Consider the following 19,416-nt stretch of genomic DNA (forward strand, 5'->3'; position numbering starts at 1 on the left):
GTCATACGTAATTTGGAAGTCCTCATAATATTTAGCTGAAGGAAGTTAATGATATACATTTTATAATTAAAATATTGTTTATGTTATAATTTTTTGTTATCTATATCTGTATGATGGCCTACATTAATCAGAACAGCCAGGATTGATGTTTTTCAACTTCTCGAGTCTCAACTAATTCCCTTTGATTGATATTTTTAGTAAGTCGTACCAGTGTCTGAGTGTGGGTAGAGGTAGTCTCCGCGACCTAATTACATTTCACCCCTAACTCACCTTGAAATATTGAAACGCCGCTAACAAAGCAATGCTACCAAATAACTTATAAAACGCTGAAAGTAACATCATGAGATATATATTCTTTATTCTGTAATCATTCTTATCTCGCTGTGTATGTATTGACAAGTAGAAACACACACGCGACGAGGGTATTCTGTAAAAAAAATAAAAAAGGTCAGTTCTGAAAGGAAAAGGAACGACACGTTTGATATAACAATTTAAATATTTGTATGTAATTTATTAACCAAGTGTTTTGAATACACAAAGATATTTTATTTTTCCTTTTCCCTCTTCTCCTTTTCAATGACTTAAACCACTTTGAACACAATTTATGTGACCGTCAGCAAAACCAACAAACTAACTTTGTTATTTATTTTATTTTCCTTATCGAATCTTGTGATATATGTCTCGTGTTTGTAAAAGAATATTGCTTTTAAATTTAACGAATGTCTTTAGACGTTTGGTTATCCAAAATATTTTATTATAAAGAATCCATTTTAGAGTTACATCAGTATATCGTTATAATTTTTTTATATACCCGTCTGGTTATTATTTTAACCTTAATTTAGACTATAGACTATACTTAAAAAAAATTGCATTGCAGGGAGAGGAGCTTCAACAGTGATTTTGACCTTCGACCCAGGTGTAGGTTTAAGGGGCCCCTAACGAACACGCGTTAAAGGCTCACATCAACCGTCCAAGCTCCTCTCTCTACCTAACCAAACTTGAAAAGAAACCTACTAGGGCTGCCTTCGAAGTACGTTCCAAGACTGAATTGATATAAGTTCTGGACAGGCCTGAGTCTATTATTAGGCTGTAGAGAGATTTAGCCCTTATACCTAATGTATATTAAAAAAGAAACCTGAAAGACACTCTGATCATAACTGAGGAACAATTTTCTTAACACAATGTAGCGGTGGCCTAGGATGACAGTCGCTCCTAAATGGCTTTAGCATGCAGTCCCTATATGGTTATCAAACTAAGCGATTTACACAAAACCAAAAAATATATTATATTTATGTGACGGTTGTCTCCAGTATTTTAAATAAAACTTGATCTTCGCGTTAACCTCGAGTTATATTATTATTGAAACATCGAAAGAAAAAGTCGTATCGGAAAGTATAAGTGTCTGTTTCTTTAACATTACTGGGAGTTGACCACACTCATTAAGCCGTCTCTCTCAGCTCATTGACAATCTCAATATCAACCAGTTTTTCATTCCAATGACTTCATTCACTCTTCATCTCAATGGTTAAACGAAATATCGCTTAAAGCCACCAAATGTAAAGTTTTTGATTTGAAATATATATAGTTATATATCTGTAGCAGTGTTGAATTATATATTTCTTAATTTTATTTATGAGTAATGATTTTGGTAAAAAGTAATGTGGCACACTGATCTACAGGATTTATAGTTTTTTTTTTTCATAAAGAATTATTTCCTACTAAGAAACATTTATTAAACTTCACGCCGCAATCGACAGGTTGTCCTCACATCTTGGCTCTTAATGGTTGCGCACATTGCGATTACAAAGGAATTCCCTCTTAACAAAGCAGGCGCTTAAGAATAATCTTCCTGGTGAGGATTTCCCAAAGCAATATAGTATGGAGTTCCTCAAGAGAAGAGTGAACAGGTATCGACACTGCTCCTGCAAGTATCCATAGGCGGTGAGAGAGCGCTTGCCTACGATCATTACTCACAAAACTTGGTAAAAAAAGTAACCTAAAAACATTGCAGGTGCTTTAAAATATTGAGAATTTTTATTTACTTATAATAATGAGACGGCTTAATGAGTGTGGTCAACTCTCCGTAATGTTAAAGAAACAGACCCTTATACTTTCCGATACGACTTTTCTTTCGATGTGTTAAAAGTTAAAGTTTTATTTTTATGTCCTTACAATGAAATTAAAGCTAAACCGTCTGCAACACACTTGAGCCTGCTAAAGTAGTCCGATTGACCAGTGATTGAAATTAAACACCCACTATAATGACTTTGATGAATGATTTCTTATTCTTGTATAAACTAGAAGGAAAGAAAATGTATGTGGATACTTCTATGTAAACTAGAAAGAGATGATAATTTTGAGAATGATGCATATATTTTTCCTAAATATTTAAGCCCCTTGCTGGTCTCTAAGGACCCTGACCAGAAATCATCTTAATTGTTTAAGATTTCATAACGTGTGAGATACATAGCAATGTTAGTTTACTAACCATCGCCTAATCTAACTCCCCATATTAATCCTATATTACAACAAAATATTTAATAGAATCCCCATATTTATTATGATTGTTTCATTCAAATATTTCTCTTCGTTTCTCAAACACTTTGTAATGTTAATGCCGGCGTCGTGATCATATTTCTAAGCTGCAACTACAGTTAACAGAATTCAATCGAAAATCTTGTGGTGAGGTTAAGTAAACTAATAAGTTTCACCACTCAACACATATATATCAAACACTCCTTTGAATGGAAGCTTAACATCTAACATAGAAAATAAAATTAACTTAAATTAGCAGCAGTTTTAAAATCACTCTTAAATTTTCAATAGTTTTACATATAAGTAATCCATAAGAGTATCTACTCATAAATATTTATCCCTCAATATAAATAGAGACCAGGATAGTTCTTTTTCATAAAGGTTCACTTCGCTACCTCCTACATTTTATCATAACGCAGAGACTGTTACATTCAGACATACGACGCCTCAATAAACGAAAATATTTTAAAAAAACCAAATCTGTAGAAAAGTTGAGATATAAAATGCTAGGTTAAAATACATTAAATAAATTTCATATTTATTTCAAAGTAAAAATCACACAATAATACATTTCACTAATCACCAGAACCGAGCCTGTTATTAATTTAAAGCAGGTGACGTCACGCGCCTCGCAAATTGAGCCTCAATTTCATCTTAACGAGCTCCTCATTATATTTTTATTGTTAAATTCACTTCATAATTACTATTCGTAATGTGAAAACTCTTCTTTCTTTTAGAACGTAATGGCCTGTCATAATCATTTATGACCATGGGCCTTATAAACAGATATCTTAATTTTGACTCTTTACAGTAACCAGTAAAAATATTAAGTAAATTAAATATTACAGTAACGAACTAACAGCTTATTTGATAAAACAAATCAACATACTTAAGTTATCAATAGAACGACGACTTTCTGTTCTTGAACAATCAAATTGTTCAAAATATTATGGAAATCACATATTTTTAATGTTTGTGATCAAATATTACTTTAAAATATTATACTGATAAAATAATTCAATAGGAATCCATAAAACTTTTTATAAAATGAAGTAAATGAAGTAATATATAATAAATAGGAATCCATAAAACTTTTTATAAAATGAAGTATTTTTCTTTTTGGTTGATTTTAATGTTAAATGAACGCATATATGTAGAAGGATTACAGATAATTACAAAATATTTTAAAATAATATTTTATTTTCATTAAATTTTTAGCACAGAGAATGCGAATATTTACAAAAAAATACAAAAACTATACTAAAACCATAACTCATTGTCATATTATAACGTTATCGTCGATCAAATCAGTCTATCCCTGTCAACTGCTGAATCCTCTGTCTATAGTGCTGAAGAATGTCCTACCTTAATAAGATCGCCCTTCTAATACGTTACGGCTTCGCCGATCACGTGATCATCTAGACACATAACCGGCCGATTTCTACTAATTGTTCGCTTGCTGTGCCTGACTTTTTACCCGGGAGTATGACTTTATTCGAAAAGCAGAGTTGCAGAGCCATTCCAAGTATTGCTTGTTCCTTTGCTCGCTGAATGACCTTGAACGTACAAACCAGTCCTACGGTGAGTATTCTAGTTTCTGTTTCTATGGTACAGATCTATAGGATGCACTGATTGAAAGCTCTCAGCATGAGTTATTGAGGGATCAACACTTCTAACACATGACATGGTATCTCTAAAGCCGCCCAACCCAAACCTATCCTACTGATGGTTACCTTTTTAAAGATATATTCTTGCACAACATCTTGAAATAACTCACGGCTACTGACCTCATGTGCACATGACTATTTACTATTACTATAGTCCTGTGAAGATTGATACGAAGAGCCAAAACTTTTGAAGAATCACTCATTCTATTCTGCAAAACTTCCAACCCTTGAAGAGTTTCAGCTAAGATGTAAACGTTCACTCCAAATTGTAAATGCGTTAGATACGGTCGGTTATTAATAATTCCACGTCAATTCCAATCGCGTAATAAGGAGTCGTTCTCCAATTCATTAATAAATAACATTTCTCTGTCTAACCCACCTAAATAATAATTGGATTAGTCTCGTACTTTGTTGTTCTACTTGAATAAACATTGTGGTAATGTCGTGTGTCCAGACATTTAGATTAAGCTGTAGTCAAGGCGAGTCATAGTCCACAAACAATAAGCCATACAATATGATAATATTCCTCGGTGTTCAGATCATTTGCCAGTGTCTGAATGTGGTTTGTCTATGATCTAAGATCATAACTCTTGACAACAATATGCTTTTGGTTGAATATTTTTTTTGATGACGGAATCAAAGAATTTTTTAGACCAATCAGAATAGGAAGTTTAGCAGTTTTGAGGAGGTTTGATGCAATTCTGTTCTCTTTTTGAACTTCGTTGTTATTGAGTTATCTGAAGGCTATCCTAATCTCGGCAGTATTGATTACTTAAGTACCGTGTAAAACTGGCGGACCAACACATGTGCAGAAACAAACTCATTGATATTTTTTCAGAGTTTAATTACTTCGCAATAGCCTTGGAAATTACATATAGTATATCACACAAAACTAGTATATTAATTACTTTAAGAAATCTTTGTTTATAAAAGATTGTAGCAAGAAAATAAATTACAGAAATAATGGCCTTTTGTTTCTTTGGACCAGCGAGCCTTGATCTCTCGCTTGATCAGATTTACTTTAGGATACATTTCTTTGTTAAAACCAACAAAAACACTTTCTAATCATTTTATACGTATATATGTAAGTATAACATATTTGAACATTATTGTTGCTACTTAGCCAATACTTTCTACATATGCTAAAGCATTTATGACAACACATTTTATACTTGCATTACTCAAAACTTTCTATTTAATTATATTATGTTTTATAATTTTTTATTTGATGATGTTTAAAGAAGTAACAGTATTGAAGTGGATAAAAAACAAAACAGGTTGTGTGAAAATTATAACTAACAATGGCCAGGCCAAAGAATTCAAAGAATGAGAGAAGCGTTTAGAAGATTCATCAATATTTATTAATTCATTATAGAAACATAATTCTGTTTATTCCTGTCCATATATAATAATGCTTGGCCTAATAAAAAAAAGTTTTGTTCATCTGAAAGTTATTATAAGTGAAATGGACCATTATTTGAATAATTATTATACTTTTCAATTGACTTGGTGATGACAGGAGTTAAACCAACGGCGATCTAATAATTAGTCAAGAGACGATGTATTGGGTAATATTTTGGAGTCTTACAAATAACAAATACAATTACTCGTCAGATACTTCATGCTTAAGACTAAGAATATTAAATCCTTAACGATGTAACATATAAAATAAATAGAGCCCAGCCTTTCGTTGGGAGGACAATAAAAATTCCCCAAATTCAAAACTTTCAGTTTATTATTATATAACAAACATTGTCTGAATCAACTTACTTGTGTTCAGAGTTACATAAAGATAATATCAATAGACCGACGAGCTGTTGCGGGTATGTTCCGTTGAAATCTTTCATCCTCATATCGGCGCTTTTAACTGTAGGACTTGCTTATTTAGACGGTTTATAATTAGTATTATTGCTATTTAAATATTGGATAAGTATAAAAAGAACAATTCATTTGTAACAGAATGATTCCTTACCTTTTATTATGTAACTCGTGTAATCTGATACACATGATATAACAGTGTACTAAGTGAATGGAAACAATAACGGTACTCCAGTATCAACTCGTACGATCAACGACGAATAATTGAAAGCAATGTTAAGATTTGATCTTAAAGCACATACGAACATCCTCCTACACTTTTTTAACACGCAAGAGTACACGACATTTTATAATAATTTATATATTCACCCGAGAACTCACATAATAAATAATCATTGATTCAATAAGTCGAACCAAAATGAAGATACAAATGTCTTGATGACATACAGACAGGTTTCACTGCTAATTCTTCTGACATACGAGTATGTAAATATAATATGCTTGTCTTAAAATCGATCAAATCAAAACAAATAAAGTAACGACGTAAAGTGTTGATGGATTTTTCTGTTATTATACCCACCATGTCACAGAGTGAGTGATGAATGAGTGACAAAACTTGCATGAACACTTCATGAGGTGCACTGGTTTTCCATAAATATTAAAATATACTACAACGTTTCATGAAACGCGCTGAAACAACGCATTTTGAAAAGTTTTTATTTTATGTACATTTCTATATAACAAGGTCAGCTTATCCCGTTTAAACTGTCTTGTTTCAACTTTATCCTAAATAGTTATTTTGTTTTTAATAACAAGGTTGATGATAATGAAGTTTTTTTTAAATTCTGCTCGCTTCGATTAAACGAATGTATTTTATTTCATGGATGCCGGTGAATCGATTTTTAACGATGCTTTCATCAAAAATTCTTGTTGTATTTTTTAAATGTTTGTTCCTTCAAGCTCTTTAATTTCGTTTTTCTTTGTAGATTATAACAAAATATCCTCTTTATTTTCATTTACAATCAAAACACTTCTAGTGTAATTAATATAATACTCAGAAGTGTAATATTTAATACATTGAATACTTTATCAGTAAGAATTTAAAACAGAAATTTCAACGCAAATATAAATTTAAAAACATTCATATCCATAACGATTACTTTTACTGTGAAATTATTGAACTATAATATTGTCACGAAATATTTTATTAATTGGCCACATTTTTATTTCGTGAATTTGATAAAATTATTGCTGAAAAGGTAAAATCATAACACATACACACATAATAATAGGAGAAACATAAAAACACATTTTTATTTATTTCGCAATTGCCTTATTTTAATATGCACATAATATGACATAACACTTTAAATAGCACATTGATTACTATGAGAAGTTTTGACTTATAAAGAAGAGTGTAGAAGGAAAATATATTACAGAGATAATATCTTTTCGTTTTTTTGACCAGCGAGCCTTGGTCTCTCGCTTGGTCGACTTTACTTAACGATACATGGGTTTGTTTGAATTCTTTTACAAATAACAAAACCAACAGAAACACTCTCTAATCATTTTATACCTAAGTATTACAGACTTAAACACTATTGTCTACTATCTATAACCGATATCTTTTACATACATCTTATACTTGCATTATTCATAAACCTTCTATTTACTTACATTAAATATAGTTACAAATTTATTTTTTTATTAATACAACAATAACAAATATCAAGTAAATTAAGATCCTCCATTTTTATATTTCCAATATAAAAATTTTGACAAGTGATTAAATCCTACAGAGTTTATGAAATATTAGTGGTCGTTGAAATATTGGGAACGTTATCACTCATTATACTATTTTCGCTGAAAAATTATTTGTGACTATTTTACATACACTTTATGTAGGTTATATTATTTAGTGCTATTAGTGTTCTTAAGATCTAAATATTTAAATTAATACGAGAACAAAGTACTGAGCACAAAAAAATAATGAAAATGGTATTTTTAATATGCTAATTAACAATTGCTGTGCCAAGGAGTTCAATTGAAATAAACAAAAAGCGCTTAGCTGGTTTATCTGGTTTATTATATATAAAAACTTAATATCCCTCTACCAACAATATACCAGTTGTCAACCTTAACCCATTCTGGATCCACTTGGCTCGGTCTTGGATCTCGTTCCAGTCACTAATTTGAAACAAATTTTACGGATAAATGTATTTGAATTTCTACAGCCGACTATTGAACAAATATTCAAGCCAAATAAACAGTTATATTAATATTAATCACTATTGTATTTTTCAATTCACTGGTTTACTGCACTTTCTTGGTATATTGTATTTTATTTTGTACACCAATCTAACAAACGAGTTAAAACAACATCGATCTAATAATTAGTCAAGAGACAATGTATTGGGTAATATTTTGGAATCTTACAAATAACAAATACAATTACTCGTCAGATACTTCATGCTTAAGACTAAGAATATTAAATCCTTAACGATGTAACATATAAAATAAATAGAGCCCAGCCTTTCGTTGGGAGAACAATAAAAATTCCCCAAATGCAAAACTTTCAGTTTATTATTATATAACAAACATTGTCTGAATCAACAAACATATAAATATACGATGTAGTAATTAATTACATAAAGACATCATCAGCAAGGGGTCGGTTTTCAGGCAAAGCGACGCCCTCGTCCTCAAAGGTGACCATCTTATCACGACGAGCGCGTGTCCTGTCCCCAAGCGAGGTCACTCCTACAGCGACTAATTCGCTAGGTTTCATGCCTGCGCCGCTTAAATTGAACTCACTTAAACTACGAGGGACGAAGTATTCCACACAACGTTCAGCTTGTCCAGCCGACCGACGAGCAGGTATGTTCCGTTGAAAACTCTCTTCCCCGTAAGACGATGACTTTCTGCGCGGTAAACTGTTAAACTTGGTGGGATTCGAACTGTCAACTTTGAAGCTCACATGCGCTCGTTTTTCGTGACAGTTTATTGACGGCAACTCTGCCGTCTCCCTATGTCAGGACACTAAGGCCATTGATATCTTTTCATCACAATTTTCAATACTATGCACAGCTCGAGTTTTTGAACTGCTCGTACAGAATGTCGTGATCTTCCTTAGCGCTGAGCTCATATCTTCTTGGATGAGATTAAAACACATAGCTACTACTACAATTCCCACCAATATGTATAAACAGCACACTCCTACAGCGATATCCTCTGCCTTTGCTGATATAGCACTAGCGTATAAGCCTGGTTTTAAATTTCCAAAACCTATAGTAGCAAGACTCGAAAAAGAAAAGTAGCATCCATCGACAAGATTCCATTTTTCCGTTGTTTGAAAAACAAACGTACCTAAGGTTATATATAAGATAATAAGTAGTAGACTTAAAATAATTGGCACTCGCGTGTGGTTCTGACATGTCCAATGATATCCTCCATTAAAACTATCAAGATTCAATGCCGCTTGGAACGGCGTTCTCTTTTGACGCTCTAAAAGTTTTTCTTGCCTATGACATTCAGCAAATTGTCGGCACTCAACACCTGACCCTGAATAGCGTCTAATGCAGTCAGCCTTAGAATGGAAGTCTCTGCTCTTAAGTCGCGCCGGACAAAGTTTTGAGTAGAGCGCACGAAAGTTTCTCGCAAGTGCTTCACCTACAGTTGAGAGGTAAAGCATTATGATGGGTATTCCGACACAGGCATACGCTATTGCCACAATTTTTCCAGTTGATGACTTTGGAGTAACACTTCCATGACCTGCAAAAAAGTACGGATGAGTTTTAATGATATTATAACTTTTTATTATTGGTATAATTAAGATTTGTTAAAATATTGACAAAATAATGAAACACAATTCTTTCTTAAGATTCAAGAAAGAAAATAAGGTTTGCATTTGTAATTAAGAAGATAGAATAATATAAAATAAATCCAAATAATGATATTGCCAAACATTTACCAATAGTAGTAATCAAGGTCAAAGCATAGAGAAAGCTGCCAGCAAATGTCCAACGATAGTCGTTAGGGTCATAGGTTCGGGACATGTTAGGTGTATCTGTCTTTCTTATTGTCGTCATTAAAACCTTTTGAAAATCCATTAGTTCTTTTGCTGCTAGTTTTGTCCAATTTTCCTTATACAATATATTCAAATCTTCTGTTATTGACCAGAGACGTTCAACCGTCTTGGACCGAAGATCACCGTTCTGAGTTTGGCTTAAATTAGGTTTGGACGCAGCTACTGATGTCTCTTCTGCTGAGCCGGTAGGGCCTTCTAGAGTTAAGAATATAAATCCACCCATAATATTATAGGTGAGAACTAGGAAACATACTGCTAAGCATGTAAGAGGTGACGGACGCCTTTTATGGGCACACCGGCAGCAAAATAGTTGGTTGTCCTCTTTACCAGAAAGTAAGCAACAATGTGGTTCTTCTATAATTGGAGGTTCCATTTTTCGAACGACTCGCTTGGACGGGTCTCGTCGCCCTTCGTCCACCATCGTGATCACTACCAAATGGCTTAACGCACTTTGTATTTCTTGTGATGTATCCTCTTTTTTGATCTCAACATTCTAAATCGTTAATCTGTAACAAAAAAAAAACACTTATAAATAAATTTATAGTTAGTAAATGAATTATAATTTTATAATATTTTAAATTTAAATAAACATTGTGATAAATTAGTTGCACTGGGATGTCTACACTTTATCATGAATAATTAATATGCTGGAATGAAAAGGTATTATAATATTATATTATATCCTTAAAGGGTAAACTTTTCTGAAATTATCTTGTAGTCATAATAATAAGGTAAAAAACAAATCGGAACCCGTTAATGCAAAAACTTCCTCCTCTTGAGACTAACGCTTTGTACCCGATACACGTTTGGAGAGTAAATCGAAAGTTACATTATAAATTGTTATTGTTCCCCTTGAATAGCGACCATTGTGACCGTCTGGAGCAAACTTTTTAATAATATATCCCTTTGGGGGACATCTGCGCATAACGTATTAGACATCGAAGCTAAAATATGAATAGTTCCTTATTACATTCTTTTACGAATCCAAAACACAAATACAAAGTTTATTCGTAACAATATTTAGGATAAACAATCAGATCTGGTTATAATTTGTAACTCTGTTTCAGTTGTGATCGCTGTCTGAATAGATTTGAAGGCTCCGAATGTAAATTAAAGATCTTCGAATGAAATTCATAATACGAAACGAGGCCGACGTCTGAGACAGATGTTTTATTATTTGTTTGAGAAATATTTTTAAAGCAGATTTGCTTTATCTACGGATTAAATTATAATTAATTTTATAATTCTTTTTTGTTCATTTGTTGAGTTTTATAATATATCGAATTAGTTCAATGTAACGTGAGTTCGTTATATAGAGCTTGCTCGATGGAAGTCGAAGCTAATGCGAGGAATTAGCGACCAGCGTATGAAGGATCGGTCATAACAAGCTTGTGGGTTTGGTCTGCTAAGTAAATCACATTGAAATAACCACTATTGAAATTAATTCCCGTAGCCTGTTTCGCTTCATTGATCGCAAATGCAAATAACATTCCCAAGAAAAAATAAAACACAGACCGTAAATGCCGATATCTTTATTTTGATATTCAAAAGTTTCTGAAATTTGATACCAATTTGACTAGTTTATTTCAGTATTGATGTTTCAGGAGGTGAAGATTGTGATTAGGGCCCTCCTAATACGTGACTTAAGCATGGCTGATTCTGATAAATTGTTAACTGTCACGTACATAACGTTTCATGAGTTACATAAATATATGAAAGTAAATATAGCGCGAGTGCTTTCGGTTTCGGTTTTGAAATCGTAAAAAAATATCCTCAAATTATATTTTTGCTTATAAATTCTATCATTTCAGTTTCCTCACTAATAAAATGATAATATTGCAGTATCCGTCGTGTCGTGTCAGTCACTTATGAAATAAAGCCTACCTATTTATTGAAGGTAACACTTAATTAGTCAGCTTGTACAAAAAATAGTTATTTTAGATATGTATCTTTTTGTTAAAGGCAATAAAATACCAATTCTATTTTTAGTTTATATATATATATATGTTTGTTCGCCACACCTTTGACAAAATTTAATTTAATTTGAAATTTTTGTAAACACAAACTCGTGGCCAGTTATCAAGATTTATTTAAAATATAATATTAAAGTTTAAAGTTTAAATTAAGTTATGTGCACCAAAAACAAAACAAACCAGCCAGCCGATCTGAGTGACCATGATCTTTTTATAACAATTCTCTTCATAAAAGCTTGCCATTAACGAGCCAGAAACGCTAGCATAGTAAAGCACAAATTGTGGAAAGTAAAATTTAATATTGATGAAGCATTCAGCTAACATCCAACAGTAGCTAGAATGTATTCTGAATTGTAAGAAACATGTTTTCAGCGGCTTTTCAAAAAAAGGCCTTCAGGCAAATATTCAAACGTGAAAAGAGTCAGAAGGCATCACACGAGCGTTGTGACCTGCATACTAATAAGGAAAACTTTTTGTCTTTACATTTGAGATGAAGATGAAATTGTTCCTTGTAATTTTTCTTTCATTTCTTCTCTACTTATAGGCTGTATTCTTTTGTGTTTATAAAAATTCATTCAGTCAAAATCATCAAACCAAAACAAATTGAATTAAGATTTTCAAAAATTTTGTCGATGTGATATACAAAAGTATTATTTTTAAGATTTTATTGACGTAAATGTATAATTAAAATCAAGACAGTTTTTAAATAATCACATATTATTTATCACTCCTTCACTGTAATGAGAAACAATAAAAAGCGACAAAATCGACTCATAAAGAGTTGTACTCTTATTGAATGTTCGATGTAAAACGAACAACACACCATCTCATTAAATGTCAATCTACCTTCATAACGGAATGAAGCAGTTTTGTAATAAGATGTATATTTATATTGTAAAATAACAGTAAGAGTAAATAAAACTGTTTTATCTTCTTCAACATAACAACGACATTTTTACGAGGTTACTGTTTTAATCAAAAAGACATACAAAATACAATGATATGATAAAAGGGAGGCATTCATGTTTAAATTATGTTTTGTATTATAAATTCCGCAGACCATAACATTTGAAAACCGTTTAAACGGACTGAAACACTCGTTACAATAATGTTTACTAAGTTGCTACATTATTTGCATCAAACAAATTAAGTTCAATGTTGTAACTGGGAAGCTTTCAGAATAGGAATGTAGGCGGAGTTGGTATGATATGATAGCCAAATCGGGGAGTTTGCCTCATAATGGATAGTAGTCATTAGAAGAGGTGGCCTGGCGTACCTACTGTTGGATTTCATAAATAGCAGCGCTCTGGAACGTATGATATTTAATATTGCTATAAAGAGCCCAGACGCTATGTTGTTTGAAAATAACTGCCTACTTTTGTATTATTAAAGTTACAACGAAGCTCCGTGATTACATTAATGGAATATGGATTCAGAAGTTAATGAAATCACAATATTTTAATGTATCCAAAAACCTCTGACCTAAATAACTTTAGTATTAATTTAGTAAAGTTTCATACTTTGAAGGTTTCATTTAAAAGAAGCCTTAGCTAAACCACTTACAAAGTAACAGATTTAATCGATATTTAGATTTTTTTACTAGTACATGGTTTTAATTATAATTAATGTTACCGGACTTGATTTCTTTGACTTTATTCCAACAAACCCCTTTTAATGTTTATTCTCTTTCTACATTTGAATGTCAAATCATGACGGCTTTTTCCAGTAATATCTGACGAGTCATTAAGTACGGAGTCCAGGTCCTGCTACGTTTTAATAACAAACTACTCTTATGTACAGGAATAAACAGCTATATCATATAGCCTGGCACCTTTCGAGTTAATATTAAGATTACATATTTCTTATTACTAAACATACTTCATTGTCATAATTCTATAACATTCATCTTGCACAAAACAAAAATCAAACTTCATGTGATATAAAAAACCTCACAAATATATATTGAATAAAAATATATATATAAATATATAAATTTAACAGTTTGTAAATATGATATATATATATACTCAGTAGCTAGGGTAGGGTATATATATACTATACTATCACAAAAAGTTTATTGTAAAATTGTAAAGATGGTTTGAATATAATCGTAAAAGAATTAAATCATATTTTTCTATTGCTTCTTATTTTGTAACGTTGAGGAGGTCAAGAAATATATTGTTAACACAGAAATAACGGCGAAATCCCTCATGATATAACTATATATCACATACGTATTGCTTAAATAAAATATGAAATAAAAACAAAATTCTAAACTCCTTATCGATGGCGTTACATGACCGCTCCACGAGAGCATCGCGGGGTCTACACCATCCCTCCTCCCGATAGATATATAATAGATATGAATGTTGACCGGCCAGCTGAGGACGACTGGCAGAACTGATCCACTTTACAACATTCACCTGGATTAGAATGTTACTCTCTATAGTAAAGTCGAGTCTTTGATTGTTACAAGGCAACTCTCTCAGTTTGTATAACATTTAATTTTATAAAACTATTATCTTTTGTCTAACTATCCTGTGGACGAGTCAAAATTGTGCCGGCGATGCGAGGGCTGGTCGTCATCACAAAATCAATGAAGGGACCAAATTTGTTATTATTCAGTAACGTCGCTTCGAATAACAATATCTTTGACCATATTGTATATTACAATTATTTCCAAATTGGACTCAAATAATACAAAACATACTTTTATATATTAAAATAAATAAATAGTTTTATAACAAGACACAATCAGACAAGCTATTATATGTCCCGATGATATATTACATAATGTATACCTATTGTAAATTTATTTCCCTTCACTCTTTAGAACATTTCCATTTTAAAAATAGCAAAAGGTATCTTTTCAAATCCTCTTAATTAGCAATAAACCTTGTTATTTGCTTTCAAATCGCAGAAAATGCGACTCGTAATCTTGTTCTAATAAGAATCACTATAGTTTATTCTGAAACATAACTTGCTATTTAAAAAATTAATATAAAATAAGCCAATTATAGATTAAACAAAACTTTTATATTGGCCCTGGCACTGCTTTCAACGTCGTTTTTTAAATAGAATACAAAAACTATAAATTTTATTCTAAATTAATCGGTGAGTGTTCAATCACCCAAACGGGCTTCGTGTCATTTACTTGCTCACCGTATGAAACATCAAAATGGAAAAAGTAAAGTGATTAATAACTTCCTAATCTGTCTAAACTTATCAGATTATCCAGGAGTGGCTCTGTCGACTTTTAGCCTAATGACATTTTTATGGCATTCAAGAAAGCGGGTAGTGCGGTCGTGAGAGGGGTATACAGAGGTGTGCGGGGGTAGGGTTACGAGGGGTGGTGGGATCGGGGGAAGGGGAGGAGGGGAAAAGTTTTGAACGATCAGCCATCAGGTGGACCGTGTCCGGTGGAGTTTAAATACTTTGTGTTACCCTTAACTTTGCACCACACCTATTGAATACTGATAACATATAAAATCGTAGAGAACTGCTACTACAGCAAAATGCTTTTGAATTACACATATATGTACATATATCTACTATTATCTATTTGTTATCCATTTTGATTCCTTGTAAACAAAATTACGTTTTTATGGAGAAAATAAAAAAGATTAATTTACGAGCCTATGTTATTGTTGTTTACGTCGAAAAAATCTTCCTTAAAGAGCTTTGCAGGTGGGTTTCATATTACCAGCTGGAGCAAAATGTTAACGGAAATTTTAATAGCAACAGGATAAAGGAAATTGGAAAGGAGTTATAATATATTAATATTGGAAAATTCATTCTTCACACCTCTCTCCTTCTCCTCCCTTCACTGTAAGACTAAATGGTAACATCATTCATAATAGTCGTGATTTTCTGAAAAAACAGAACTATTACTTTTTAATATGTATTCAGTTTCTTAACTTTGAACAGTCATATGTTATATGGTGCCATAAAACCAATTCCATATACTTTATGGCGTCTGCTACATAAGGGTTGAGAGGGGTAAAGGACAGGGAGAGGGGGAGGGTGCACTTGCTTTATATAAACATTCTCTTCTGTCCTTCATTAGGCAGTTTCCGTCACGCAGTTGTTGTAAAGGTCGTCGTATCCACAATCACTGTCCTGTATTAGTTACGACAACTGTGTATCTTTTCTCTTTAAAACATTTGTACATTGACTTTTATACATATATGTATATCTTACATGTACATTTATCTTAGAGGGTTATACGAGAACAAATTGTCGAAAGTTTTCATCAATGAATCGCCTTTTATAAACTTTACCTTAATTTCACACATAGCTGCATTTAATCAGATTCAGAAATGGTTGCGTCTAAAAATAACATTCCTCTTAACCCTTACATACAGTATTCCCCCACTAAACTATTCATATGTTTTATTTATTTCATAGCCTGTGACGGAGATCTCGTTTCTGTCAAACATATTAAATATATAGCCAACACTATTCCCAAACCATTAACAAATTTAAAATTTATTAAAATATTTATATCCTTTATCTTTACTCCAAATCGCTTCGTTCATTACAAATATCTAAAAAACACTGCTCCAGAATCTACTTAAAATATCATAATATAAGAAGTGTCTCTTAGACTTGATCTGTTATATTAATTTTGTGAGGACACAACATAATGTTGTGAGACCCCTGTGATCCTGACTGTAAAGCTAACACAGGGTCCCTTCCTAAATGATTCGCTTTTTATTTTGTGAAAACAAGGAATTGTTTTTACGTCACGGATATAAAAAGGCTTTCGACCACTCTCTTTTCTCAAAAAATTGTCTCAAAGAGAACCGTTTCGTTTGTAATGATAATATCGTTGATTCTCTGCTTGATACTCTCTCGATAATATATTGAGTCGCATGTATCTTTATAATGTTGAATTTATGAACGTTCACTATTATTATTATTATTTATATTTATTTCTGCCGTCAGGATAAAAAGTGTTTAAAAAAACGCCATGCACTAAAACAGTTTTTGTTTCAAACATAAACATGTTTACTATAAAGCTTTTAAGAGTAACATATTTCTCTTACATAATAAGTGTGTCTAATTTAATTATCTTTATTTAAAATTTAATCGTACACTTTTGAACGAACTCTTCTAAAATAAAAAAAATAATAGATTAGGTTTAACAACGACATCAACGACCAGATCATTAGTGTGTCTGAAAGATTTGCGAACGTGATCGATGTGAGGTCTGTCGCCTGTCACCGTAACATGGCGTGTCATTTTTAATTAGGCTTTTATATTATGTAATAAATGGTCACTGGTGAGTTGCTAGGTAATGGTTAGTAATTCACCTAAGTTGGAATAAGATTATAAAATAGAGCTAATCAAAACTTTTAGAACAATGAGAAAAATATATTATAATCTTACTATTTCCAAGGGACCTTCTTTTTTTAATGTGACACTAATAATTACGTTGAACAACATTTCAGACAATGTAACCTTCTATGACCATGAATCAAAAAATTAATAAGAGTCAAAGTAACTACTGTTTATACACTGATTAATATATTACACAAAGCCGATGTCAGTTGACAAAATAATGGGCGGTAATAGCGATACGGAAACTGAAAGACGATGCTATTATAAAAATAAAAAAAGATTAACCTCTTAAATAAAACATTTGTCCCAGAGTTCAAATTCTCTAGTTTATTCTAAAAAGTAAGTAGGACGACAGCAGAGTTTGTTGTTTACAACAAACCTAAACTCCGACTCACAATATATTGGGAGATATCATTAAAGTTCAACATCTTTATTCCGAACAACAAAACCCCTATTGAGATCGACTAATACGACGTCCTCGTTTCAAACTAATTCCACTCAAACAGATGGTTCTGAAGCCGTTAAAGAAAACGTAAGTAAAACAATCAGCAGATAACTCGCACTTGATAAATCGACGGGAACTGCGATGAAGTCTGTCTGATTCAGTGTTTGACTTCGAATCCAATGGCTCGTCATATTCGTGCTAAATCTTCATTTCTTAGTTATATTGAAATTTAATTAATTAAGCTCTTAGAGATAAAATCGAATCTAGTACAAAGTTAAGAGAGCATTCATTTTAAGGAAAACTAAAAATTTTACTAAAATCTTTGTTCTTGCCAGAAGTTCATTAATTATACCTTGGACGATATTTCGTCCACATAAGCTGATATGATAAAAATTTTGTCTTAAAAAAGACAATACAATCAACCGATATCTTTTTCTGATAGCGACTTATCCGATGACATAAAGGAATACAAACGTTCTAGAATCTAGGTGACCTAGATCTATGATTTAAATCAGCACCAAATTAGAATTTGATCTGCATTCAGCGACACGTCAGGGGCAAAACCTAACTAACGATATAAAAACGGTTGTTTTGCATACTGCGGTTTCTCGTTGAATTACAAAGTAGACATTTACTGCGCTTAGTACGTGCTAGTTTAACACTGAAGAATCTACAAAGATCAGAGCTCACTTAAAGCATAGAAGAAAAAAAAAACAAAAAATATCGTAACCAGCAAGAAGGTTATTTTAAATCTATATTCCATTTTCAGATAACTGGAGCTGTTATTATTTTATGAGATTAAAGCAGTCAAATAGTTTATTCCTGTACTAAGGATTTGGATATTGCATAATTTTTATTTTTTTGGATGTAACTAAAACATTCCTGAGATAAAATTGCTTCATGTTTATCCCGCCCTACTGATGTACCTTTTTCCTAATGTTATCTACAAATAGTATCTATCATTTTTATTATCTTTCGATAAAGACATCCAAATTGATTCAGACAAACCAAAGATCGCTCCGGAATCATAGTTAGATCAATCAAACAGACAAAAAAAATGAGAACGTGATCATATAATACTTATTTCTTTTAATAATTATTAATAGGTATTTTGAACTACACGCTCAAATTAAAATATAAATCTGTATATTCGTGGTCTATTACTAAAAACGCGTTGGAATAAAAAATACTTATTCATATGGAGAGTAGAATCAACCCTGACATAAATTTCGTGATAATGATATCCACATATGAATCGTTGTAATAAATTACAGAAAATAAAACATATTATTACGGGGCGATAAATTGTCCTTTGTTATCATCCGCACCGGACCCGGGCCGGACCTGTAGCGGTCTCGTAGCGGACTCGTAGCGTACCCCTGTACGAATATCTTTCAGACGGTTTACAGCCGGGTCATAAATACACAGGTGAATACGGGTCATATATCATTAGCTGTCGTTTTGAATATCATTAAATAATATTTTCGTAATGTTAAATGATTCGTTACAGAATTATGATGACAGGATGTTCGATCCCATGTAAGATTA

General features: G+C 32.1%; 1 protein-coding gene across 1 annotated transcript in view; it reads right to left on the minus strand.

Annotated features, from left to right (window-relative positions):
• Nucleotides 1–7,354: 7,354 nt before the first annotated feature.
• Nucleotides 7,355–19,416, minus strand: part of LOC116777148 (TWiK family of potassium channels protein 7-like) — a 33,847-nt gene continuing 21,785 nt past the window's right edge. The window contains exons 2-3 of the mRNA XM_032670532.2: nucleotides 9,991–10,613; nucleotides 7,355–9,791 (exon numbers count right to left, since the gene is read on the minus strand). Coding sequence (XP_032526423.2) covers nucleotides 9,052–9,791; nucleotides 9,991–10,528 — 1,278 coding nt within the window. The 5' untranslated portion in view covers nucleotides 10,529–10,613 and the 3' untranslated portion in view covers nucleotides 7,355–9,051. The remainder of the gene's footprint in view (nucleotides 9,792–9,990; nucleotides 10,614–19,416) is intronic.

The sequence above is a fragment of the Danaus plexippus genome, chromosome Z, assembly GCF_018135715.1.
Source record: "Danaus plexippus chromosome Z, MEX_DaPlex, whole genome shotgun sequence".
Lineage (NCBI taxonomy): Eukaryota > Metazoa > Arthropoda > Insecta > Lepidoptera > Nymphalidae > Danaus > Danaus plexippus.